Consider the following 26,838-nt stretch of genomic DNA (forward strand, 5'->3'; position numbering starts at 1 on the left):
GGGCTGCAGCTGCGTGGGCTGCTGTGCTGAGTTGGAGCTCCCAGTGAGGACCCAGGGCAGCAGGGGTGTCAGCACAGGCTCTCTGGAGAGGAGGGGACAGTGGGAGCAGGGAGGGAAGACCGAGCCAGCCTCAGAGTTCTTTCTTGGACGGCATCCAGGTATCGGCCCTCAGAGCAGAGAGGGAGACAGACATCAAGACCTAATAAAAGCACAAGAAGAGTACTGGGAGGAGTTAGCAGAGTCTGAGTGCACTCTGTGTATTAACTCAGTCCTCACCGCAACCCTGTCCCTGTGTTACTGTGGAGGAGACCCAGGCACAGAGACATGAAGCCACTTGCCTAGGGTCACACAGCCTGACAGCAGCCAAACCAAGACTGGAGCCAAGCTGATGGGCTTCAGCTTCTTCCCAACCAGCTGGAGTGGCATTGAGCTGCGACTTGCACCTGTGTTTGACAGTCCTGATGCCTCGCTCTTCGCTGCTAGCGAGTCCTGCCTGCCTGTGCTGCCTGCCACTGCTTCCCCCCGCAGCCCAGGGAGGGGACATGTGTACGGAGCCCCAGCTCTGGGCCCGCTGTCTCCAGCCCCACCCTGCTGGTCCTCACCCCTCCTGGGAATTCAGTGTCCCTCTCCTCTCAGGGTGGCCCTTGTGGCTCCTGTCCCTCTAAAAGTCCCCTCTTGGTCCTTAGGGCCTGACTCCTAAGTAAACAGAGACCCCTCAGTTAGAGGAGGAGCTCATAGGGAAAGAACTTACCTTGCCTCTCCCTCCCTGGGCTCCCGGGGCATAAGGGTAGGTGGGGGGAACACAAGGAGGACCCAGAGAGGCTGCTGTGCCCTTTGCCTTTTGTCCTTACCCCTCTCCTCTTCCCTGTTTCTTGGTCACGTCCTCTCTAGACGAGTCGCTAGAGGTTATTCCTGGAAAGTTCAGGTTCAAGATTCTCAGCCACCCAAGGTGAAGGTTCACATGAGTACTGCTTTGGGGAAAGACGTTTATCGCAAGACATCAGGGGTCTTGCAGAGGTCCCCTCCCATCCCACAGTCACCGCTGTGTCTGCATTCTCAGCAGGCTGTCCCCACGGGAGGGGGCCCCTCACAACTCCCAGCTCCCAATCTGCCAGTTTAGCCACTGCTGTCAGCAGAGTCTCCCTGTGTCCCTGTCTTAGCAGCATTCCCAGGCGAATCTCCCATTGGCCCAGTGCAGGTCACATGTCCACCCCTGAACTCATCACTGGGCTGGGAGATATGGTTTTTTTCCTGGCCAGTGCTGCGTCCAGATGTGGCTTTTGCCCTGTGCAAAGCCCATGGCCCCAGAGTTGGCAGGAAGACGGCAGAAGAGAGGGTCCCAGAAGCAGGTGTAACAAAATTACATAAACCAGGCTCTGCCCTGGCATGGGGAGGAAGTGTGTTTTCTCCTCTCCCGATGCGGTTAACCAAGCTTGTGGAGGGGCAGTATCTTTGTCATGCCATTTCCAAGTGCTTCCTTACCAAGAGCTGAAGTCCTCTCTTTTGCTTTCCACTGAGCTGTTATGGTGATTACCCTGAGGAATGGCATACACTGGTGACGGGTTCAATTCATCCATCCCTGCCGCACAGGAAGAGCCCCTAGGATGCAGCAGGCCATGTGCCTGGAGAAACTTCATCTTAGAACTTCACCTTCATTCATTAACAGATGCACAAACGTGGTGGCTCATTGTCGAGCAGTCGTCACGCTGTGAAGAAAAACACAGCAAGTGAGGGTGGAGGATGGTGGAGAGTAGCTATGAGGGCAGACAGGAAGACTTGTCCAAGGAGCTGACATTTGAGCAGACCCCTAAGTCGAGTGAGAGAGACGGTTATCAAGGTCATGGTTTGGAGCCAGGCTTCCTGGGTACAGAGCTCATCGATGATTTCTAGCCCTTTTACGTTAGGCAGGTTATTTAACCTCATCTGAAAAATGGACATAATATTAGAAACCTGCCTCATACAGTTGAGAGGTTAAATGAGTTTGCATTATATGCAAAGCATTTAAGACAGCTTTCTCATCCCTTAGTATCATTATTGCTATTTATCCTGGAGGAACGTGTCCCGGGCAGAAGGATTCGTGGACAGGCAGTTTTATCTAGTTTCTGTGCGCTCAGAGCAAATGAGTTATGAAGGAGCTGACTGGCAGAGCAAGGAGGCTGTCCTAATAGGATGTGGATACTATTTAACTGGGGGCCTGATCATTGATTCATTGACATTTTATTCTGTTGCATCTGGAGCCCTGAGCCAAACCAGGGTGCTGTATGTTTCGCATCATAATGCAATTCCCCGAGCAGCCTGTCAGCCTCTTCCATGTCTCTTCTTTCCCCAGGGATCGACCAAGGTCAGATGACCTACGACGGCCAGCACTGGCATGCCACCGAGACCTGTTTCTGCTGCGCTCACTGCAAGAAATCCCTCCTGGGGCGCCCGTTCCTCCCCAAACAAGGCCAGATATTCTGCTCGCGTGCCTGCAGTGCCGGGGAGGACCCCAATGGCTCCGACTCGTCCGACTCAGCCTTCCAGAACGCGAGGGCCAAGGAGTCCCGGCGCAGCGCCAAAATCGGCAAGAACAAGGGCAAGACGGAGGACCCCCTGCTGAACCAGCACAGCCAGCTGCAGGTGAGTTCCAACCGGCTGTCGGCCGATGTGGACCCCCTGTCGCTGCAAATGGATCTGCTCAGCCTGTCCAGCCAGACGCCCAGCCTCAACCGGGACCCCATCTGGAGGAGCCGGGAGGAGCCGTACCACTACGGGAACAAGATGGAGCCGAACCAGGCCCAGAGCCCCTTGCAGCTGCTCAGCCAGTGCAACATCAGAACTTCCTACAGTCCGGGGGGACAGGGGGCCGGGGCGCAGCCCGACATGTGGGCCCAGCACTTCAGCAACCCCAAAAGGAGCTCGTCCCTGGCCATGAAGGGGCACGGAGGCAGCTTCGTCAAGGAGCCCCGAGAGGACTACTACCCGGGGAGGCTCCGATCCCAGGAGAGTTACAGCGATATGTCCAGCCAGAGCTTCAGCGAGACCCGCGGCAGCATCCAGGTCCCCAAGTATGAGGAGGAGGAGGAGGAGGAGGAAGGGGACATCTCCACTCAGCCGTGTCGGACCCGTCATCCCATCAGTTCGCTGAAGTACACTGAGGACATGACGCCCACGGAGCAGACCCCTCGGGGATCCATGGAATCGCTGGCCCTGTCTAACGCAACAGGTAGGCCCTGTTCACCTGGGAAGCAGAGGGCGGGCGGGAATCTGGGGGTGACCCGACGCCGCGTCTCAGGATTTTAGTGTCGTGCCCGCCGTGTGCCCTCCTCCACCGGGTTTAACCCAAGTTTCGATGGCTTGTCTTTGACTGGATTTCCCTCTAAGCAGCGCCTGAGACAGGAATTAGGATGCCTGTGACGTGCTGAGGACGAGGTCCCAAGGAAAGGGAGTGAGAGAAACAGGGCAGGGTCTGGGGAGGAACCAAGAGGAGAATGATGTCTGGGCTGGTGTCCAGCTCAGCTTGATCCCACAGGGTGTCTGGAGGACGAGTTACACCATTCAGTTGGTTTCCTCTTGGGACAGAGGCTGGTACTTCGCACCACTGTATCAGTCAGTCACTGCCTTTGGATTGCTGGAGAGCGACGAGGGGATAAGGATGTAGGTGTGGGCACAGAGCAAGATAGCGCCTGTCCGCCAAAGGCAATATTCGGGAGAAGGGGCAGCTGTGAGCTGGAGGCAGTACTCACAAAACGGGGTGCTGCTTGGGACATCAGAGCATCCATGGCAGCTTCCATGACTGTTCTGAACCCCAGTATCTCACTGGGGAGTGGTTTTAATATATAGATAAAGACAAAAGAAATGTGGGTAGACAAGGAGAAGCCAGGCAGGCTGAGAAGGACAGAAGTAAAGAGAGACAGACAGACAATCCAGTGCTTGCTCTTTCTAACCAGGTGGTCCAGCTGGTCTGTGTGTACGTGAGGACTGATGTCAGTGTTCTCTTAGATGGCACTACTCAGTGTGTAAGATCGGGGCTGTCCTCGGTCTACCCCGAGATAAGCCCTGAAATTGACAGTGTGTAGAAACTCTTAGAGCGATTTGACACTGCTGTGGCATCCACATGCATGTTCCCTGGGCTCATCTTACTGGTCCAGGTACAGACCAGAATGTTGTAGACCCACAGGTGAGTGGTCTGTGGCATGTGCTGGGTATCAGTCATGCCCAAGGAGGTGGCATATGAGTCCACAATGGAATGAAAAGTTTAGAAACTGGTCCTTGACTACAGAAAGCTGGAGAATACAGCTAGCTAAGATACACTAAGTGTATCTGCACCTTGTGGACGGGACACCACGGAGGGAGACTCACATCTACTCCTTACAGCAGGGATCCCAGAGTCAAATGTGTCTGTCTGGGTGGAGATTGTGACCACCTTGTGCGTGTCAGCCCCGTCTGGAGCGACGGCCACTACTCACCTCCAGCTGGCTGTTGCCACGTGCAGAGACATTTATTGTTTCAGCCAATAGTGATACAGCTCTTGCCATGGGCCAAACATTGTTTTAAGCCCTTTTAAAATGTTCACTCACTCAATTAAATCACCACAACCCTTTGAAAGAGATAGATTCTTAGAATTCGAATTTCAGAGTCGAAGAAAAATGAAGCACAGGGAGGTTGAAGGACTTGCCCAAAGTCACCCAGCTGTTAAAAGGTGAAGCAGGGATTTGAACCTCTGCACGAGATCCCAGGGCAGCGCTCTTAAGCACACCAGGCTGACTGCCTAATCTGAGCTCCATGCTGTCAAATCTTCCACTTTTCCCAGAGAAGTTAAACGTGGATTTTTTGAAATGTGAAATCTGTTTAAACTGTGCTGGGCAAGCAAAACGTGTTATAAGATATCTGTACAGTGTGTTTTTGACTTTTATCCTCCACAGATGCTTTCACGGCCGTGTCCTCATTTGCCCTAGAGGACAGATAGCAGATACCCTTACCCCCATTTTTCAGATGAAAAAAATGAGGCCTTGGTGACTAAGCACCTTGCCTGATGTCATGGAAGTGACCAGTTAGCACAGAGGGACGACTGCCTGGCTTCCAGCCCAGTTTTTGCTATTCTCAAAAGATTTATGTGCTATAATAATGTAAGAGGCCAGGAGATAAAGATGTAATTCAGACTCTGAAGCAGAGTTTCTCAAAGCTAGACCACCTGCAGGAGAATCATTGGCTGCCTGATAACAACATGAACTCCAGGGTGTTCCCCCCCGCCCAAGACCCGGTGCGTCAGACCCTATGGAGGTGGTGGGGCCCCAGAGCTTGCATTTTAACCGGCTCCCTGCTGGTGCTGATGCAGCCTTTGTCTGAGAGCAGTTGTTGCTGGGGTTGTCTGTTCTGACTCCGTTGCCCTCGTGCTGTAACTTAGGAGGCAATCAGGAGATCTGGGAGTTGGGTAATGTTGAAAAGGCCACATGCGTTTGTTTGAAGAACATACCGTCTTCGATCCTAAGGAAGAGGTGGATAATTTATCCTCAAGATTTTCTATGGATCCTTGTGCGAAGCAACCAATGCCCGTGTGTCTCTTGAGATTTTTGGAAAGCAGCCCTGAACCGTGTGTCTGATCGAGCTCAGACAAATTCCTGAGATCAGCCCTGTCCAATTCGGTAGCCCCAAGCCACATGTGACTACTGAAATTTGAGTTAATTACAATGAAATGAAATGAACATTTCAGGCCGTCAGCTGCACAAGCCACATTTCAGGCGCTCAACCGGCAGTGAACTGAGTTCTAAATTTGATTTCATTTTAATCAATGTAATTTTCAGTGGCCCGTGTAGCTGGAGGCTGCCCTGTTGGACAGCACGGATGAGGGAAATGAGCTGTTGGGATGGGCACGATTTCAACCCCATTATTAGTCTCTTTGGAAGTTCTCCCGTGAGCCCTCGTTTTTCAGATTTTAACTTAATTAACAGGTACTGATTATGGAGTCACACTCCCTAGGTTGAAATCTGGCCTTCATCTTGTAGGAGCTGGGTGACCTTGAACACTGTCCTCATTTATGGACTTTGGAGAATAACAGTACTTCCTTTGTGGGGGTTTTTGTAAGAAGAAAATGATAATACACTTACGCTCCTTCATAGTCTTTGGTACCTATGACCCTCTCTAATGTTTACCTGATCCTTTTTATTATTATCATTTCTCTCTCATCCCAAACATACTGCTGCATGGTTTTGGCCTCTCGGAATGTTTTGGCTTCTGATATCCGCCAGCTGATACCAACCAACAGCTGTGCCGGCTGCATTTTTAGCTTTGAAACGGCTCCGTCGCTTCCTCTTTCTCCTGACCCGGATGAGCAGAGCATGAGAAACAAGGAACTAAAGAAATCCATTGTGTGCCCCTGTGTTTGCATGGATCTGTCAGACACATCAGTGTGGAAGGGAGATTGTAGCTGGTATCCGTAGCACAGTTTCCTTACTCATCACTGGAGCAGACCCTAAATAGCCTTTCACATCCTATGCCACGCACACGCACACGCACACGCACATGCACACGCACCAAGGGCGTGGTGTTGACTGGCCTTGGAAGGTCAGTCTTTTTGCTGCTGACCCTCGCTGTTGCATTTGCATTTTGCTAGGAAACTCAGTAGTCTTTTGCGAAGGCAGCTTTCTCAGCTGTCTGTGTACCTTTAAACTCCAGTCTGTGAGTGAAGGTACATGTCACAGAAGGCTTAGTCCAAACACCCTTGATCCTTCAGCAAAAGCTAGATTTTAGGATGATGAAATTTTTCTTCTCTTCCTTGCTCAGTAACTTACATTTTGACTAAGTCTGCAGTGTTTAATCTGGCACGAAGCATGAACTTTGTGTGGGCAGCATGTTTCCTTAGGACAGATCTGGAAAACCAGGTAGCCCCAGTAGCTCGCCAGTCAGGTCTGGGCTTTGACACCTGCCGAGTGGTTTAGGACTGGGAGTGTCCCGTCCCTTCTCCATGGCAAGTGTCCTCCATCCCTTACACTCACGCGGAATGAGTCAGGAGGGCACGGTCACCACCTGCACCCCCACCGCGTGGAGTCCGGCAGAAGCGCTTTAACCTCGCCGCTGTCCAAACATGCCTCCAAAGCGGCTCACAGCCCGGGTGATGGTAGCATTAGAAACAGGAGTAGCAGCATCAACAGCCACCACCAGGACTGGGTGTTTCTCAGGGACCAGGTACAGTTCTAAGCACTTTACAGGCACTCACTCACAGCATCCCTGCGAGGTAGATACAGTTGTTATTCCCATTTTACAGATAAGGTAGTAAGACGCAGAGAGGCCACCCAGCTTGGAAGTGGAGGAGCAGGACTCAAACCTGGGCATTCTAGCTCCAGAACCTGTGCCCTTGACCCCCGTACCATAGCAGATGTGGGTCATGGTGATGATGCTAAGTGGTGATAATTGCAATAAACCACTGACTGTGACGTGATATGTTAATGAGCTCATATATATAACATCTCTTCAAGTCTTCATAACAACCCTGTGAGATAAGTCTGATTATTATACCCATTTTATGGAGGAGTACACCAAAGTTCGTAGGTATGGCCTTCCCCATGGTCACCGCTGATGGCCAGGACCTGAACCTGGGTGTGATCGTCTTCAGAGCCCTTCCTTTCAGCCTCTCTGATGTGCATCCTCACAGGAAGGGCTGTGTTCACAGTCAGGAGAGGTACACGTGACTCCATCTGAGGGGACAAGGATTCCTTTTCCTGTTGCAGCCAGTTTGCTGATGTGTCTCTTAGGCTCTGGCCGGGCTGGACGGAAGGTTGAGAGCACAGGTGTCAAATGAGAGCTGATTGGCAGAGCCAGAGGCGGCAGTCAAGGTGATGTGCCTGGGTCAGAGGCAGGGAAGACAAAGGGGACAAGGACAGACCGTCCAGGGATTGGCACCCAGGCAAGAGGCACTGAGGGAGAGGACGCCAAGGCTGCAGTGCCCGTTGGGTTCTGGGTTCAGGTCACACTGGGGCCAGGTATAGAGTAGAGCTGGAATTGGGACTGGTTATCTCAGGCAGAGGCCACACCAGAGAATAGCTGGGGACTGTCAGCTGGTCCCCAGGAAAGGGCTCTGTGGACAGTGATGAGTTTCCTTGAGGATCAGCCAAATTCTATAAGGAGTGATTTGAGTCAGAGAGATGGGACCTCTAGGAAGGAAAAGCAGATATGGGTGGCAGTGAGAGAAAAGGAAAGATGGTTTCTGTTTGTTCATCCAGTTGTTCATTTATTCATTCATTCATTCAGCACATGTGACATGACCGTGGACGCTGTGAGCTGCAGCAGAATGAGTAAGAGTGCGGGCTGTTGACCAATCTGCCAGAATTGGACACTGGACTTTGTGGTTCAATACCAATGTGACCTTGGGCAAGTGGCTTATCCATTCTGTGCCTCACTGTCCTCATCTTTAAAATGGAATGACAGTAGTACCTTGTAGGGTTGTTATGGGAATCAAGTGAGTTCATTCCTATGAGGAATTTAAGACAGTGCCAAACACCCTCTAAGTTACTATGAGAGGTTACTCTGCGTAGGGGCCATGGCCTGTGCGAGGTGCTGTGGATGCAGTGCTGAGCTAAAGTGGACATGGGCCTTGCCCTCCTGCGCCTCCCAGGCTAGTGGAGTTTAATACCTAGTAACCATCTAATTGTACAATATGACATTGCGTCAGTGGTAAATGTGGAGGTGGAAGGGTATACAAAGAGGGGTGGAGCTATGTTAGGGAGGTCAGAGAGGAAATCCTGAAAAAATGATGCTTAAGGGATAAGGGAAGGAGTGTTCCAGGTAGCAAGAGCAGCATGTGCAAAGGGCCTGTGGTAGGAGTGTGTGGCAGGTATGAAGAACTGAGAGAAGCCCCTGTGGCTGGGTGAAGCACAGAGAATAATAAGGCTGGGAAGGGAGGCAAGGGCACATACTACAGAACCATTCTGGATATTTTAAGGATTTGGACCTTTCCACTAAGAACAATGGAAAGCTCTTGAAGTTTCAGGCCCCCTGGAGGGGGGGGTGGGGACACAGAAGTGACATGATCAGATTTACATTTTGAAAAGGTGACTCCGCCTGCTGGGTGGGGAATTGATTGGAAGAGGGCAAGTGCTGATATAGCGAGACCTATTAGGACCCTGCAGCCAAGAGAAGCTTTGAAGGAAGCAGCCTCCGGGGTGTAAACAGAGTGAAGACTGAAATAAGAGGATGCGTGTGATGCTGACCTAGGCCAGGAAATTGGCAAAGCTTTCCAGTGCCCTGGGGGAGCGTTCCTAGGAGACGCAAGAAGATCGATTTGAAAACAGAAACGAATCACAGTTTGCCTGCTCTGTGATTTTTGACCCAGGCCAGCTTCAGTGGAAAGTTCACGTGTCATTGGCCTGGATGTGCAGACACACAGCAGGAGCAGAAGTCTGAGAGGCATCCTGCCGTCTTTGATCAGTGTTGCACTGTTATGGCATGTCCACGCCTTGATTTTTTTTTTAATTGAAGTATAGTTGATTTATAATATTGCATCAGTTTCAGATGTACAGCTCAGTGATTCAGTGTTTTTACAGATGACACTCCATTTAAAGTTATTACAAAATAATGCCTATTACAAAATCATGCCTGTATTTCCCTGTGCTGTACAATACACCTCTGTTGCTTATCTGTCTTATACATAGTATGTTCACGCCTTTAACACGCATCACTTCCACACCTTGACAGGGGAAGCTCAGTTGTGCAACATCGGAATGTATCAAGTACTAAGGGGTAAGCGGGTAATTGATCAGCGTTGCTGGCAAACTGAAAAAGGAGAAAACGTCAGTTGTGGGAACCTGAAGTAACATCTAGAACAGCTCCCTTTACCAAGAATGTCTGAAGTGTTTTTTAATCTTTGTCATGCGAAACATTGTTATATTTAATTTAAGGCAGGAACATTTCTCCTGTTCTGCAAAACTTGGATGTCCATCCTCAAACCCAGTTTCTTTATGGAAATTGTTGCGTAAAACCTCCTACCCGTAAGGTAAGGGGCTACACCACAAACATGCTCATAAATTACACACCCTAAACCTTTCTGATCATTTCCTTCCGCTGGGGAGGATGTGCAGCCCAGTCTGGAATTGCGGATCGGAAAGCCAAGAATTCACCTGGAGTCCTGTTACTTGGCCCCAAAGCCAACCCCTGGTAGAAATGCATAGGGACTGTCTTTGTTCTCTGAAATTACGCAACTCTTTTGTTTACAAACATCAGTATCCCAACTCCAACTGGCTTAAACAAACAAGATTTTTTTTTAATCAGCTAACTAGGAAGTTCGCAGATTTTTGGTTCCAGGTACAGCTGGATCCAGATGCACACGTGATGTCACCAGGACGCTTCTTCTTTCATGCCCTCGGTTCTTGTTTCTTCACCCTGGCTTCATTCTCAAGCAGCTCTTCACAGGGGCAGCAAAGAGGGCTCTCAGCAGCTGTAGGTTGATATCCGTTAGCATCAGGTGAAGGAGAATGGGACGTGGTCTTTCTTAATAGTGTCCCTGAAAGTCCCATGGTTGAGTTCATCTGCCTGAATTGGGTCACCTAATAGTTGTTAGAGTAACTCCTGTGGCCGGGAAGGCAGAGTGGGGGGTGGGTGCTCTGATTGGCCAAGCCCGAGTCACGTGTCCACCGCGGTCACTAGGCAGCAGGGTTGAGGTCATCAAAACAGCCAGGACTGGAACTGGAGATGGGGGGGCCTCGCAGAGGGAAATCGGGGTAGTCTCTTCAAAGGAAGAGGGATTGTCCTGAAGGAAGGTTAAAAACCACAGGTGTCTACTTCCATCCCGCAGGTGTCCCGTCCATCTGGGACTGACTACCACTCGCCCCACCCAACCTAGTTCCTCCAAAAGTCCCAACATTTGAACTTGTCCATCAAATGTCCAGTATGTATGTTAGTCATGTTTTTCTGGAGACAAAGCTCTGGTCTGTGGGGCATGTCTCTGTGGTGATTTTAATGTGAAGGTTTCAGGCCAGCGAGACGGTTTGGAGCAGGGGGTTGGATGGCACCCAACCTTCTGGCTCAGAGTCGATGCTGTGATCAAGAAATGCTTTCTGACTAGTCTCACAGGGTGATTTCCCTCTGATTGGCATTTCATGGCTCTGAACCCGGCTCACAGACCGGGGGCCAGATGAAAACCAGCAGAGTGGAAGTCGTGGGAGAATCTGTTCCTTATTTCTCTTTCTGAGTCGATGTTCTGGCATGCGGGGAAGCAGAGAACATTCTTAGAGCTCAGGGAGAGAAATGGGACGCAGCAGACAGAAAGGACAGTGCCCAGCCCAGAGCGGCTGATGCAGCCCTGCTACCTGTCATGGCCTCACTGACAATTTCTGGGTCCTGAGAAACTTTTCCAGTGTCCTGGTTTCTAATAACCATTCAGGAGGCTTATTTATAACTCCTTGGGTGTGAGCAGTCAGCTGTGCTGAGAGTAAGTAACCATGGTTGCTGACAGGAGAGAAAAGATTGCTGATTTTATTCATTTTATTACTGAAAAGGCGATGCTGGAAAAATGGGTTTAGGGTGGAAGCCAGGCGGTGATGGGCTTTTCAGACTGGTATAAGATTTCACAGAGTAGATCTTTAAAGGATGAGCTTATATTTCTCTTGGAACCTTTGAATTTGGGACTCTGACATAGGGAAATGAGCTAGCTTTTCTCTACTTGAAAATGGCTCTGAAACTCAAATTGTTGTTTTTTGTTTTGTTTTGTTTTGTTTTTTTAAGATTGGCAGTTAGGAAAATGAAGAAGAGAAAAATTGAGAAAAAATATAGAAGTAAGGAAAAAATTTCCTTACCCCCACCATTGACTTCTGTGAATCTTGATGTATTTTCAGTTTTTCCCTGTATACTAGTGCATCATTTTTTCTGAATTGTAGACATGCTGAATATTTTGTGTCCTGAATGTCTTCATTTGCATTCTTTTGTTAGCTTATTTTCAGAGCTTTTGTGATCATCCTTTACAATGACTACATCAATATTCAGTCGAATGGATGTTACCGCATCTCAGGAATTGGGCTTTTAGGCAGTTTCCAAACTGATTTTTCTTTAAATCTTGATTTCCTTTGATTTCCATCGATTTCCATCAACACAGCGTACCTTTTTAACCATCCCTTTTCTTGTCAACGTTGACCTTCTCAATATTTTGGCTCAGCGGCTGGCCAGATGTTTGACCTTCTCAACTTGGCCGCTTGGGGAAAGCGTTCTAACATCTTCTCCACACAGTGTGCCGACGGCAGCGTGGGGACTGTCCGTGATTCTCTGCTGACCATCACCTGTCTTAACTGCCTCTCCCCAACTTGGTACAGTAAATAGCATTTTAATGAGTTAAGAATACATTAACTGAAACATATGTATGGGATATTCCTTAATTACATGGTATGGATTACATATGAAAGAGGGTAATACTTTCCAAGTGGTTTTGGTGTTGTCACTGGATGCAGCAGAAAAAGTGGACAATGAAACACTCCAGTCTTCAAATAGGGTCTGTTTTAGTTCTAAATCAAGGTGAAAAATTCAAAAGGCTGTAAAACCAGAGTTTCATACAAATTTGAGGTTGGTTGGTTTATTGTTTGTTTAGCCCAAAATAATTTTCACCAGCCCTCAGTTTTTTTAACCAGCATCACCTTGAGAGCACCGAGGTAGCACTGTGTGTGTGTGTGTTTGTGTGTGTGTGTGTGTGTGTGTGTGTGTGTGTGTGTGTGTTTTGTGAGCCCTGTTCTGCCAGGCGGCTCCTCCAGCCTGCTCTTCCCAAATCAAAACCAGACCATGACATGTTTCTAGCAGACAGCTGTCACAAATCAGGCTGAGCAAACAGGCAAGGCACCATCTAGAAGATAAAGTCTATGTGTTCCAACACAAAATTACTCAGAAAAAGCCTAGTGTTTTCTTTGGTACAAAAAGTTAGCAGCTTAAATATGTCATGCTGAATCCCCCATCCACTTAGCTGAAGATTTAGGACATATTTCTTCCATTTTATTTTCTGTTCTGGAAAATAGCCTTTCTCACCTCTTGACTGTCCAAGGTTTTGGTGTTCCCAGTTTGCAGATTATCCAGCCCCCATCTTGTCTTTTCTCTGTTATTTCCCCCGTGCATGAGGAGTGGAGGCAAAACCAAATTCATTTTGCTCCTTACACAAAGGAGTAGAAACTGTCCTCCGGTGCATTTCTGTTCTCTGGACCTCTCCTTGAGACAAATCCTGGACTCTTAGCTGTGCAAAGTCTGAGGGACTTCTTGTTTCTTGGAGTCAGTCATCCTGCCCAATCAGATCTGCTTCCCTGACTGTGTTATCAGTCCAAGGACACCTGTGGGGACTTACTTTGGATTCTGACATTGTGCTTTTGATGGCAGCAGCCGTAGCCTTGACTCTGTAACTGCCCGGCAGTTAAACCTCTGTAAACCTCTCCAGGGTTTCTCATCCTGGCATGCTCAGACGTCCTGATGGCTGCCTTTCAGAACAGAGGTGCTGATTTAGGAGAGCAGAGAAGTCCATTTCAGGCTTTATTTGTGTCTTTTCCTTTAGCAGATGGAGCTCAGAGCTGGAAGGGAGAGGAGAGGAGGAGAGGACAGGCTAGAACGAGTTATCCTTTTTATTTCTTTCTTTATATTTTATTTCTTTCTTTATCTTATACTAAGTCCTAGGTAGAATGATGAGGGAGGGAAATTCCCTTTGCCTGAGATGCACATTCACATACAAACACTGTCCTAGCATGAGCGTGATGCTCTGGATCAATGGCTCTCAGTAGGGATGGGAGCAGGTAGGGAGGGTGGGGGTTCTGCCACCCAGGGGACCTTTGGCAATGTTTGGAGACATTTTTGGTTGTCAACATGGGGTGCAGGTGCTGCTGGGTATTAGTGGGCAGAGGTCAGGGGTACAACAAAACACCCTCCAGTGCACAGAACAGCACCTTCCCTCTCAGCAGAGCATTACCCCACCCCGTGAGCCGTAGTGCCAAGGATGAGAAAGCCTGGTCTAGACACAGGGAACTTGACTGGCAATCATCAGTCCCCATCAAAGCCACTCAGAACCACATCTGAGGGGGGTCATGATGTCACGTGAAGGGGCTGCCTGGCTGGGCATTTCAGAAGCCCCCCCTGCAGCTGCAAGAACCCTTTTTGCTTTCTGGTCTGACCCCAGCTGCAGTGCACATTTCTGGTTACTGTTTGAGGACCAAACCCACCTGGCTGGAATCCCATCACCACTCTAGCTGTGGGGACCCCAGGCAAGTGGCTTACATCCCTCAGTCCCTCAGCTTCCTCTAGAGCAAATGTAAATTTCGGCCACATGGGGCTCTTGTGAAACAGGAGGTAATATGCAGAAAGCACTTAATTGCATGCCCGGCACTTGGCAAACTCAATATTTGAGAGTTATTATTACTCTTATTACCAGAGTTCCCCGGGTGCCGACCTCCCATCTCTTTTCTTTTAACTCTGTCTCAGCCCGTTGCTCACCTACCAGGGGGAAGGAAGATTGACTGGAACTCAGAAATCACCACAATGGATGGGGATGGAAGGAGAGGGCTGGGGTCAGTGGATGAGCCTGAGGTCCAGCAGGTCTGCAGACGTCAAAGCCCCAGACCATGCCGACGCCCACAGCCGGGAACTCTGTGGCTTGGATTTTCAGGAATGTTTGCAACCCGAAAGATGAGCCCTTTCTCCGGGAACTCTGTGGCTTGGATTTTCAGGAATGTTTGCAACCCGAAAGATGAGCCCTTTCTCCCTGAATCTCGGTTTCTCACCTTGTCCGAGTTAAACGAGGCTTCCAGACTCTGTGGCCTAATTATCCCTGTAGAACACCTATTACTGCTAATGGGGCCCTGCCTCCCCTTGCGAGGAAGCCAGACCGTCAGCTCCCAGACCTCAGCCTCTCCTTCATTCATTCCCCTCCCCCCAGCATCAGTTAACTTCTCGGACAATTCCCATTTGCCCCAGCGTAGCATTAATTTGTTCTTTGAGCCTGTGGATGAGAAACAGGCTCAGCTTTGGGCCCTAAGCTGGGAAGACAATGAGGGGAGTCCAGCAATGGAAGTTTTCCATTGAGATCATTATCAGCCTCCGAGACAGCCTGGCCAGGCCCTTGTCTGCTGATCTGTTTCAAGTTCAGGCCCTTCTGCAGGGAGAGGAATTCGAGCGCAGCCTGAGGCTCTCATCAAGGTTTCCTTAAAGCAACCCAGATCTCACCATTCGTGAGTGAATCGTGACCCTGGGTGACCCGGCTTTCTGTCACCTGAGCATCGTCTTTGTGGCTCCCTTTCTGCCCGGGATTCGGGCTGCCCAGGGAGCAGGTGGCTTCCTGTGTCGCTTTCTGCCCTCTGAAGCTGTATATTGAGGGGGACTTTATGCTAGGGCTTGTGGATGACACACCTTTTTCTGACAATACTGTATGGAACACATTTGATGGGAGGATATTATTATTCCAGCTTTCCTCTGAGCCCAGAACTGCTGCAAAAGGAGAATTTTAAGCATCCTTAGTAGGTTTTCGGAAGCGCCATCCCCTCCCCGCCACTTCTGTCATCCAGCAGCTGAACCCAAAGCTCTCCTGGGAGCATTAAGATGTAAACATCATTCACTTGAAACCCAGCCCCTAATATTATGTCCCTCGGTGGCAGAAACAGCTAAGATGTCCCGTCACCCTTTATGCCCCCCCCGTCCTGTCCCCCCCACCGCCACCGAATACATCTCTAATGTGCTGTGTTTCTAGAGTTGCCAGTTCAGAGGGAGCCATGCCGGTGGGTCTCACTCACCCACCCGCAATCCCAACAACCCTGTTTTATCTGTCTTCTCTACCAGAGTTCAATACAGGATTTTTGTTGGGGGAAACAAAAAGAATGGGGAAGAGAAAGACGTTTTAAAAATCTTGGGTCTGTATTGTTTTATATTCATTTATTCAACAAATATTTATTGGGTGCCGACCATGTGCCAGGCACTCTGCTGGTTGCCAAGTATACATCGGTGAATAAATCAGACCTAGTCCCTGTGCGGGTCAGGGCCCCAGCAGGAAACAGATGGCACATTCAAAGGGTAATTAAAGAAAGCCTGATGAAAGCGGGGCCGCTGTAGTAACTGAGGCCTTAGGCAGGGAACCACAGCCAACCTGCAGCCTGGGGAGGCAGCCAGGGCAATAAATACCCTGACCTCTCTCGCTTTCTGCCCTCTGATCTCCTCCTGGGAGTCCACCCCAACCAGAAGCCCAAGGGTAAGAGAGGCAGCCATTGGTGCAGCTTTCTAGGAGAACAGGATGCAGACAGTTATAATTCTAGCCGGGGGTATACAAGCAAACGCTAAAGGCAAATTATGATGTGTGATATGAAAGACAAGAGCAGGGTAAAGAATAGAGAGCATTGAGGATTAACCACATAAAAAGAATGGCCAAGGAGGCTCTCTGAAATGGTGTTTAAGCTAAGAATTAGATAAGGACTTGATCTTGCAAAGGAGAGGGAGGAGGGGAGGAAAAAGATTAAAGGCTTTAAGAAGGGCATATGCAAAGGCCCTGAGGCAAGACAGAACTTTTCAGTTCTAGGAACTGAAAGCAGGCCAGTGTGCTGAGAGTGTGGTTGTCAACGGGGAGAGCTATATTTAGAGCTGTGAAGCTCTCACATTTGATTGCTGGCTCAAATTCAACCTCCTGGAATCCCTCTGAGAACACTGTCCTGGTCCCCTTTTTAGTCGGGTATCTTAAAGTAGAAAAAGTCAAGTGATTTGCAGAGTGGGTTGGGAAAGTGAATGCAAGAGTACAAGGAAACGCTAGGTCAGAAATACCATGTGTGTGCTAGGGAGTCTTGCGGGAAGGACCTGTCATTTGAAAACAAAAGTGTTTTGGAAAAGGAAAAAATCTGTGAACTCTTTCTGTCGATCTCTGTGTTGCTATAGCTCATTTTTCCTTTCAGTGCTGATTTCTGGCTTGGTCATCTCCTGAATTTCATATACGTGACATACTTGAATTTTACCCCCGGTATCCTGGCTTAGCCAAGCAACTAAAGGGTAAATCTGATTAAAGCAAAAGCCTTTCCTTAAGCAAACAGTAAGCCCTGAAAACATATGGCTGAACAGAAATATGATTCACAAATCTCCTTATTTTTATTGCACAAATTAGGGAGTTTGGGCCATAGCAAACAGACTCCAGGGCCCTTGGGACCAGTCAGTTGGTCCTTAAGAAGAGAGACTGAGCAGCTGTCACTTTTCCTGATTGGATGTTGCCATAGTTACAGAAGGCTTTCATGCAGCCTTCAAAGTTGTGGACCCTTCCACGTTTCTTCAAGATCCCTTCCCAAAGTGGACGTCCAGGAGTTCACCATTGTTGGGGGGAAATCATCACATGACATTGTCCTTCTAGACTCTCATCACTGTGATAAGACAAGAGATGAGACCAAGTGGGTTCACGGTTCAGGACAAATGCAGTGACTGGTGACCAAGGCTCCTTACAAATCTCAAGAGCCATCACATGTTTGAGGCCCTCGGCTGCCATCAGCTTTGTTTGGTTAACTTGAAAAAAGGGAACCAATATCTCATGGAACTTCCTCCCTTAAACTCAAAAGACATAATGTGAATACTTAACACTAGAGAATGGTCACTGTGTTTTCTGCATCTCTTTTAAGGGAGAAAAAAGAGATGTTTTCCAATAGATGGAAAGATGTAAGGTAGTGTCAATGAAAAATTAATCAGTCGATCTAAGAAAGAAATGGGGAGTTTTATTTGTGCCAAACTAAGGATTATAACCCGGGAACAACCTCTCAAAAAGCTCCGAGAACTGTTCCACTGGTTAGAGGTCACAGCACAGTATTGACAGTTTGCACAATGCACATCTCTAAGTGCGGAGTGGTGGGTCATCTTGATCCCTTTGAGATCAAGAAGGAAGGTTATCTTTGAAGGCGTTGTCTTGTTGGTACTAGAACGTTGCTCTTTGTGGTGGAGGAGGTATTTTTGCTGATGGGAGAGGTTTGGTCAATGCATGGTGCACAGGAGAGGGGGAGAGGGGGGCAGAGGGCACAGAAAAATTTTTTTAGGTTTACATTTTTCTTGTCTTACCATAAATAGGAATTGTACTTCACGGTAGACACTGAAATCCTCAGACCCTGGTTCTCGGTCTTGGCCACACATGAAATCATCTGGGGAGTCTATAAACGAATTCGGATGCCTAGACTCCACCCCTAAGATTTAACTGGTGTGAGGTTTGGCCTGGGCGAGAGGTTATTTAAAGGCTCCCCGTAATTCTGCCAAGTCGACAAGCTTGAGAAGCACTGTATTAAGGCAAATCGACATTCTCCATCAGGTGTGTATATTTCTGGCTTCTGGAATGATTTGTGGGCAGTTCAGCTCCCAGTGCCCCAGTTTGGTCTGTTTTCTCTCCATCTGTGAAGTAGCGCACATCCTAAGGGAGAGAACGCTCGTTTCTGAGCATGCAAAATGCTTTCTGATAACACCTTTGTGCACCAAACCCTACCCAGAAGCATCCAGAAATTGCCATTAAGGTGATCGCAAGGGTCGGATAGGCCCCTGTTCAACTCTCTGCTTTGACCTTGAGCAGTTCTGTGACCTTGAGCAAATTACGTGAATTCTTTGAGCCTGAATTCCCTCACCGATAACAACCTGCACACAGGGTTAAATGAGAAAGCGCTTCATACAATTCCTAGATCACAGCAAACACTCAAAAACATTTGTTGTTTTCATCAGCAGCAGAGGTGGGGGGTACTCCCAGGACCCATGCATGTCGATAGTGTAATAGCTGAGGACCGACCTGAGCAAGTCAGGGGAACCACAAGAAACAAGAGCAATTAAAGCTCTTCTCCCCATCTTGGAGACGAGGAAACCAAAGATAAAAGAGTTTAAGGTCACAGAGCTAGTGGCTGGCTGAGCGAGGATTCGAGCAGTTTTGCCAGACCTATACTTTTAACCACTATTCTGTATTTCTCTCCATAAATAAACACTCTTGAAGGAGAAGGAGGGGGCTCGTGGTAATTTCAGCCTTTAATCTTGGCTGAAAGGAGGGAGTTGCCACAAAGCTCAGGTGCTTCCCTGATGGGAAGGGTTCTCCAGAGAGACATGACATCAGCCAGGAAAGCCAAAGCGGGCAGGTCCGCCGAGTGCCCCAGGCTCCTCGGAAGATCATCCTCCTCATCCTTCCCTTGGCTCCTTCCCTTCCTCACAGCTGTCCAGCCCGCGTGGTTCCCCACAGCAGCCAGGGCGCCAGCCCAGGCTCAGCCCCAACAACCTTAGCAGCTGCTAGCGCAAGATTAGGGCGACCAGTTGAGCCCGGTGGGGGGGGTCGTTCCCCCCCCCCCCGGCTCATTGCTTTTCTTCGCTCTGGTCTAACCATGATCTTCTGCAACCTGCTTTCAATAGCAATGGTCCAGACCATTGAATCTCACTTCTGTTTTTTTGTTTTGTTTTTTAATAAGGCATGAGATTTTACAGCCCACCCCACCCCAGTCTGATACTTTGCACTCCTACTCTCTGGTTCAGAGAGTACCCTCTGTACACCCTCAAGGCAACCGAGATCCACCGTCATAAATAGAGCTAACATCTGTGAAGCCTTTTAAGTGGGACCCTGTGTTAACTACACAGATAGACCCTTCTCAGTTAGTCTCTGTGATAATGCTGTGAGGCATACGTATCATGTCGTCTGTATTTCATAGATAAAGGAAGCCAAGACCTGGAGATGTGGACTAACATGAACAGGACCACAAGGCAGCAAGTGCCTTAAACCAGGGTTCCGAAGCTTCCAACACTTGAGTCCTGTACTTGTAACTATAATCCCATGGTTCTCAACCAAGGCGATTTTACCCCCCAGGGCACCTTTGTCAATGTCTGAAGACATTCTGAGTTGTCACAGGAGAGGGTGGGATGCTACTGGCATCTAGTAGGTAAAGACCAAGGATGCGGTTCAACATCCCGCAGTGCACGCCCTCCCCCCAACAGAGAGTTATCTGGCTCCAAATGAATGTCAAAGGTGCCAAGATTGAGAAACTGCTAAGCTACCTTTTTTAGGTACTTTAGGTTTGTACTATGAAAATAATGGTTAATGCAGTATTAGATGTCACATATTCTTTTTTAAGTGCCGGTGCCCCTCCCTCCCCCTGCAACTCCCCTTGGTCCGGGAAGGCACAGCCTCTCCTCTCCCTACTTTGACAATCCCTGGGTTTGACTTTGTCGGAATCACCATCACCGCATCACATTAGCAGCAGAGCAGCAGCTAAATTCCTTTTCCCCTGTGGAAAAGTCTGTCTGTGAGCTGGACCGGCTTCAGGAACTCGGTTGCTCCAGACGTGAGAAAGCAGGTGGGTGCGCTCAGACCCCCGCCAGCCCTTCCCCTGCCCCCTCCCACTTCCTGCTCCTCCTTTTCCTCCACCAGCACCTCTTCTCTGTCAGGCTGGAGGCTCTTTCCATGGGAGCAGCCCCCAAAAATTGCGGACTGCGGTGAAAAGGGAATAAAGGGAACTTTTTTCATCGTATAAAATATGAGGAAATTGTCTGGGAGACCTGACCTCAACTGTTCAGTTCATCTGCTGCCATTCGTCGCCCCCCTCCTTTGATGAGGGTACCGCTTTAATCAGTGTCTGCTGACTCACCCTGAGTCTGATCGAGAGACCTCAAATCACAGAGCGGGACCGAGAGAGAGGAAACAGGCCAGGGGTCCAGGTTTGCCTTCCCTGGTTATCTTCAGCACCCTGGCCTGGTGAGGTTCAGGCAGGACCACAGGCCACGTGGGCACCGCTGTCAGCTCTTCAGGGAGGGGGGGCCTCGCCTGCTTTCAGCAGGGCAGGTGGGATCTGGCTTTCAGGCCTGGGAGGCCGAAGACATTGGCTGTCGAGAGGTTAAGCCTTCAGTCAGGCTCACCGGGGTTTGCATGCTCCCAGTATGATCTGGGTGACTGACCCTCCAACTTCTTTGAGCTTCAGATTTCTCTTCTGAAAAATGAGAGTAACAGTCCCCGCTGTGAGGGGATCCATGAGACTCAGATGAGGGTGGATGTGTAAAATTGCTCAGCACCGTGCCTTGCCCGCGGTCTATGTCCAAAAGGTACCTCTTGTGAAATACCCAGCAGAGGAAAACTGACCAAGGACAGGCCGCAGGGGTGGGGCGGGGAGGTCGGACGGATGCTGGTGGCGGGAGCAGTGGCAGTGGTAGCAGGGCATTCGTTACTGAGTAGTTGCTGTGGGATGAGGGCTGTACCTAGAGCATCACCTGCATTAACTCGCTGTGTAAGGGCAGGGTCTCTTCTGCCCTGAGGCAGCCCCAACAAGATGCTCCTCTTCCAGCTCCCCTGCCTTATTTTCCTCTACAGCACTTAGCACCATTTGACATAGTATATAGTTTACTTTGTTTATTGTCATCCTCCACTATTAGGATGGGAGCTACATGAGGGGGAGACGTACATGTGGTGCGGTCTTGCTGTTGTTGTCCCAGCAGCTGAAGCCCTGTCTGGCCCATAGTAGGCATTTGGTAAATCTGACACATGGTAGGCGTTCGTGAAATGTTTGTTGAATGAACAAGCCTCCGTTTTACAGATAAGGCTTAGAAAGATTAAGAGATTTGCCTAAGACCACATGGCTACTGAGAGGCAGCCTGAATCCAAAGCCTTTATGAGCAAATGACCTCATGCGTAAAATTGGCCAACAGTGATGACCACAGGTAAGTGTCCTTGTGGCTCAAAGTTAAAACCAGCTACAGAGGCAGCAGGTACCTAGCTGGGGTTCGGAGCCTCAAGGTAGAGGCGTGGGTGGAGATGGGATGGTTTGAGATCTGAAAGCACCTGCCCTGGTTTCTCATGCCTCCCCTATGGGCTGTAGATATTTTCAGTTGCAAACAGCTCTGAATAACTTAGCACGAGATTTGGGGAGGAACTTACTTTCTTGTCACATTTCACAGTGTCCCAGAAATGTGTCCCAGAAATGATAAGACTTTGTGTTTAATATCCTTGTCTCTGGCTTTGTTTCAGCCCCAGAGAAAGGGTCTTGCTTCTCGTTTTCCTGGGAGGTAGGCTAGGGTGAAAAGGGATAGACTCCCAACTTTTTCCAAATAATTTTATTATTTTCTCTAACAGTAAACAAAAATTGCTTTTTAAAAATTATACAACTACAGAAATAAAAAAAAAAAACTACAGAAATATGTAAGTTGAAATTGTCCCATAATTTCTCCCCCCCCCCCACAATTAGGTGAATATTTCCTGGCTATTTGTCTCTGGGCATACACTGACAGATACATCATTACAAACAAAAATGTCATCATATTGTCTTGCAGTTTGTTCTTATTGTTGTTTGTTTTTTGTTTTTACTTAACAGTATAGCGTGTTCGTTTTTCCCTGTTGGTTTCTGTAGCGCTAACTCATCTGAACCTACATGGTATTTCCATGTGTGATGACACCGTCATTCTTTTAATTCATCCCCTATTGGTGGACACTTGGATTTTTTTCTCCAATTTTTCATTGTTACAATCTGTGTTCTGGTGAATATCTTTTTACTTGGGTTTGTGTGCTTGTTCAAGCTGTTTCATAGCATCAGTTCCTAGAAGTGAGATTTCTGATCAAGGGATGTGCACGTTGGAAGTTCTGTAGATACTACCAGGTTGCCTTCTTATAGGTTGTATAACTTTGCATTTCCATCAAAAGACAAGGGGCTCTGAGATGGTCACTTGAAGGACCAAATCCTGCTTGAGGACGGGGGCTGTACATCGTGTCCAGTGTGGTCACCCACTTGCTCCAATATTTGAGGGTTTTAATGCTCTGAGAACAGAGAACTGCTCTGGTGGCCCAAGCATTGGAGCCAAACCAAGTCAAATCCCTCCCTCTCTCCCAGTCTCCAGCATCCCGATGGGTTTCTCGGGTACCAGCCATCTGAACAGTTTCCAGGGGAGCTGGGTTGCCATCTACCCTGGCTGGGTTGGCACAGGGACCACACTTAGTGACAAAGGTTGGGGAATTAAGTCATCAGTCTTCACCAGCCAAGATCTGGCGGGAAGGGTGACACAAATTGTCCTGGAAATTCTGCATCTGACGGTGGCCCGGGGCTTGGCGGGTCACAGAATCCTCGCACCTCGCTTGGCACTGGCAAGGCAGAGTTATGTAACAGGCGGCTTTTCAGACTTTGAATTCCAAGGTTGCTGGCGTGTAAGGGGAGCTGGCGCTGGGGACTTGTTTATTTAGCCCCACTCATATGACTTCAGAGCAGTGGGTTTTGGGGTTTTTGGTTTTGTTTTTGTGTTTTAATTTTAAAGCCATCAAAATCAACTGAAGAATTTGTTGAAAATGCAGATTCTTGAGCCTCCCTCTCAGAAGTTCCGATGCAGTAGATCTGGGACAGGTTCCCCAGGTGATTCTGACACAGGTGGTGTGAGGACCACACTCTGTTTTAAAGTGAGCCTTGTTGGTTCCATTAGGCATTTCTGGGGGCAAATCCCGGCTAGCGGTTACCACACAATCCCCTTAAGGACTGACGGTTAGGTTTAGACTGATGAAAGATAGCAAAGTACACAAATCTTAGGTTTAGGTTTCTCTTTCTATCTTTTCTTTTCTTTTCTGCCAACAAGCTACACCCCTAAATGTTTTCCTGACTGTCTGGGAACCACCTAAGTGTTTTCAGTTCCGACCTCTCTGGCAGCACCCCAGTAACTCTTCGGTTCCCTTTTACCCCCTTGATCAGACCTTCCTTCTCTCTCCTGGGCACTATTCCCTCAGGGATCAGGGGCTGCTATGGTACCTATCCAGTAATCCCTTCTGCTCTGATAATGGGCAGTATCTCTCTTGGATCACAGAATCAAAACCACAGACACTCACAGGAATGGGTGAAGGTGGTCCAAAGGTGCAAAATTCTAGTTATAAAATAAATAAGTCATGGAGATGTAATATGCTGCATGGTGACTATAGTTAATAATCCTGTATTGTAAATTTGAACATTGCTAAGAGTAGATCTTAAGAGTTCTCACCACTAGAAAAAAAAATTACAGCTATATATGTTGACAGATGTTAACTGGACTTATTATATAGGATCATTTTACAATGTACACAAATACTGAACCATTATGTTGTACACCTGAAACTAATACAGTGTTCTTAATTGTATCTCAACTGAAAAAAAAAGAAAACCTTTTGAAACACCTCGGAAAAAAAAAACACAGGCTCTCATCTGGGAGAAGCTTGGAGAATCTCCGGTGAAGGTGTAGAAGAAGAGCTGAGGTTCAGAGAGGAGAAGAGATTTATTCAGGATTCTGCTGGTCTTTGCTGCAGAGTTGGGACTGGACTCCAGTTCCTTTGCTTTCCAGATGAATGACTTTTTCCTCTAAGTGAATGCAGTTAATAATAAACGTACAATCCATGGCATTTCACAAATAAAAATTAAATGTGTGACTAAGGTGAGAGGGAAGTAGCCTGTCTGGCAGGGCCAAGACTGATGTGAGGCAAGTGAGGCACCCGCTGTGGGTACATAATCAAAAGGAGCGCCAGCGCTCAGTAATCAAGATAAAGAATATTTCAGTGCAGTATTTTAAGCATCAACATGCCACAGTCTGTGACGAACAAAATACAAAATTTATAAATAAAGACAGGAACAGTTTTACTGACTTTTTTCCCTTTTGCCTAAGGCTCTGGTTTCACTGAGCATAGCACTGTTATGGTGCAGGGATGGAAACTATAAACAGATGTGTTCAGATTTTAGCAGGAATCAGTGTTGTTAAGCTGGCATTTCACGGAATGTGTCATTTTTGAGTCTAGGTTGGAGCCAGGTGGGGAAGGGGTTTTATCATCTAAGTGTGGAAAAGTCTGCATTTTTCTATCTCCTTTTTGAAAATCCCTACAGCACTTAAGCCAGTTAAAGGTTTTGAGAACCTTTTTTTTTCCGAAATTGCCAAATTTATTTGCCTGCAGAATCTTTTTCCACATGATCAGACAGGATACCTTGGAAAATCTTCCTTGATTCTGAGTATAGATCTGTGTCAAGTTGGCCAGATGGAAGAAGAGGAATCTGAGGGCCTGGGAGGACTCCATCTGTGCAGAGCGTGAGGCAGGCCAAGCCCAAGTTGCCTCAGGAAGTTGAATGAAGGGCACAGACGGGCAGAGACAGGAATTGGAGATAGAGAGCAGGAGAGGGAGTTACCGTGGCCAGGTTCAGTGTCCTTACGTCTTCCAAGAACCCACTCCTGGTTTTGCTGGATCTTGTGTCAGAATTGGGGCAACAGATTGGTGGCAGCTTTGCTTTGGTTGATGGGAAGAGAAGGAGGGACAGGATGGTGCAAGGCCGTACTTCCTTTCCCTCCTTCTGTGGGTTCCCTGGCTCCCTGGCCAGAGGTCTGGGGGCCTTACATGCTCAGATACAGGTGTCTTTGACACACACCTTCCTGGATATGTTAATTATAAAAAAGAGATGCCAGGCTTTCTTTCCAGAATCATGAGATAATAGAAAGCACCCCAGACCTTTGCTGATCCAAGTGTGATCTGTGGACCAACCACGTCCGCATCTCCTCGGAGCTTGTTAGATATTCAGAATCTTGGGTTGAACCTCAGATGCAGCTGATACAAGTATTCATTTTAAGAAGATCCCTGGGTGGCTTGCATCTTTACTGAAGTTTGAGAAGAAGCTGACTTTGAATGTCTGGAGACCTAATTCAATCCCTGCCTTCATCACTGACTCCCATCATTGCCCCCAGCCTTGAGCAGGTTCTTTTCTTCAGTTTTTCAGTTCCTCATCTGCAGGTCCCCCTGCCTTCCTCTCTAGAGATGGAGGCACCAATGAAAAGTGTCTTCAATGCAAATTAATAATAGAAGGAGTTATGATTACTTGGTAACTTAACCCTTCACGGAGAACTTTATTCTGCAGCTTGCATTTATAGAACTTTGATTTTTTAGGAGCCCCAAAACCATGTCTGTTTTTCTGTACATGCATGAGTTTGCATCCATTCATTGCTTTTTTCATCCATCGTTCTGTTTTCCCATCCCCAACCCTTTCGTTGTTTCTTCGTACTATCCACCCATCCATTTAAAAGCCACACCATCTACCTGGCCCTCGTTGTATCCTTTCATCCGTTACTGAGTTCACTAATTGGCCGTGTCTTGCACCATGTCATGAACTTTTCTGGCAAGAATGGCACATTGTCAACCCCCAGCTATGGGTAAGTGGGATCTTGAGAAGCAAGGACCTCAAGTTTAAAAGAGTATATTGTATACTGTCTCTTAAATCCATAAACCACTTATCTCTAAACCTCTACCCTCCCTTGTCAAGCTGGCCATCACTGGTGGGAAATGCATATGCCTAGCAGGAAAGAGAGGGTTGTGAACAGGCAGGTTTCATAAATGTGTAAATTTGCCCAGGGATAAGAGCTTAGGTGTTGAAGGTCCCTGTGTATTCCAGTTAAAAAGGAAAATAGAAATGAGGGAATTTAACCCTTCAAAGGGTGAAATATCCAATGAAGCCTAGAGTGTTAGCTGCCGCTTTGACCCATGTGTACAAGCCATCCAAGTCTGGTGTATCAGACACTGTGATGAGAGAGATGAATTCCTCACATGTACCTTTCGGTTGTCGGAAGTACGTTCTTGCCTCTCTTGGTGAATATCTGTAATAAACATTTCGTAGATGTGTAACAAACCAAAGTGTGCCTAAATCACCAGCTGCAGCTCCATGAGTCATTACACTTGTGGCAACCCCTTCCCAGGTCGACCAGGGCCCCGGAAACCCCCTGAGCCCCTCCCACTCGCCACCCCTCCCTTCTCTCCAAAGTAAGCCCTGTCCTGACTTCCAGCAGCTTGGGGAAGTTTGCGATAGTCTCTCATTTTATTTAAGTGGAATCATACTGTATGTATGCTTTTGTGTCTGGCATCTTTCACTTTATATTATCTTTATGAGATTCAGCCATGCTGTTATATGTAGCGATAGTTCAGATTTATGCTGT

General features: G+C 48.2%; 1 protein-coding gene across 9 annotated transcripts in view; it reads left to right on the forward strand.

The window, feature by feature from the left end:
• PRICKLE2 (prickle planar cell polarity protein 2) overlaps window positions 1-26,838 on the forward strand; it is a 313,308-nt gene that overhangs the window by 270,344 nt on the left and 16,126 nt on the right. For all 9 annotated transcript variants that reach the window (XR_010384822.1, XM_031470678.2, XM_031470677.2 and 6 more), the window contains one exon: window positions 2,330-3,205. Coding sequence is in view for 8 of the 9 variants with exons in the window: in XM_031470678.2 (XP_031326538.1) it covers window positions 2,330-3,205 (876 nt within the window). In the remaining variant the exon portion in view is untranslated. The remainder of the gene's footprint in view (window positions 1-2,329; window positions 3,206-26,838) is intronic.

The sequence above is a fragment of the Camelus dromedarius genome, chromosome 17, assembly GCF_036321535.1.
Source record: "Camelus dromedarius isolate mCamDro1 chromosome 17, mCamDro1.pat, whole genome shotgun sequence".
NCBI classification, from domain to species: domain Eukaryota; kingdom Metazoa; phylum Chordata; class Mammalia; order Artiodactyla; family Camelidae; genus Camelus; species Camelus dromedarius.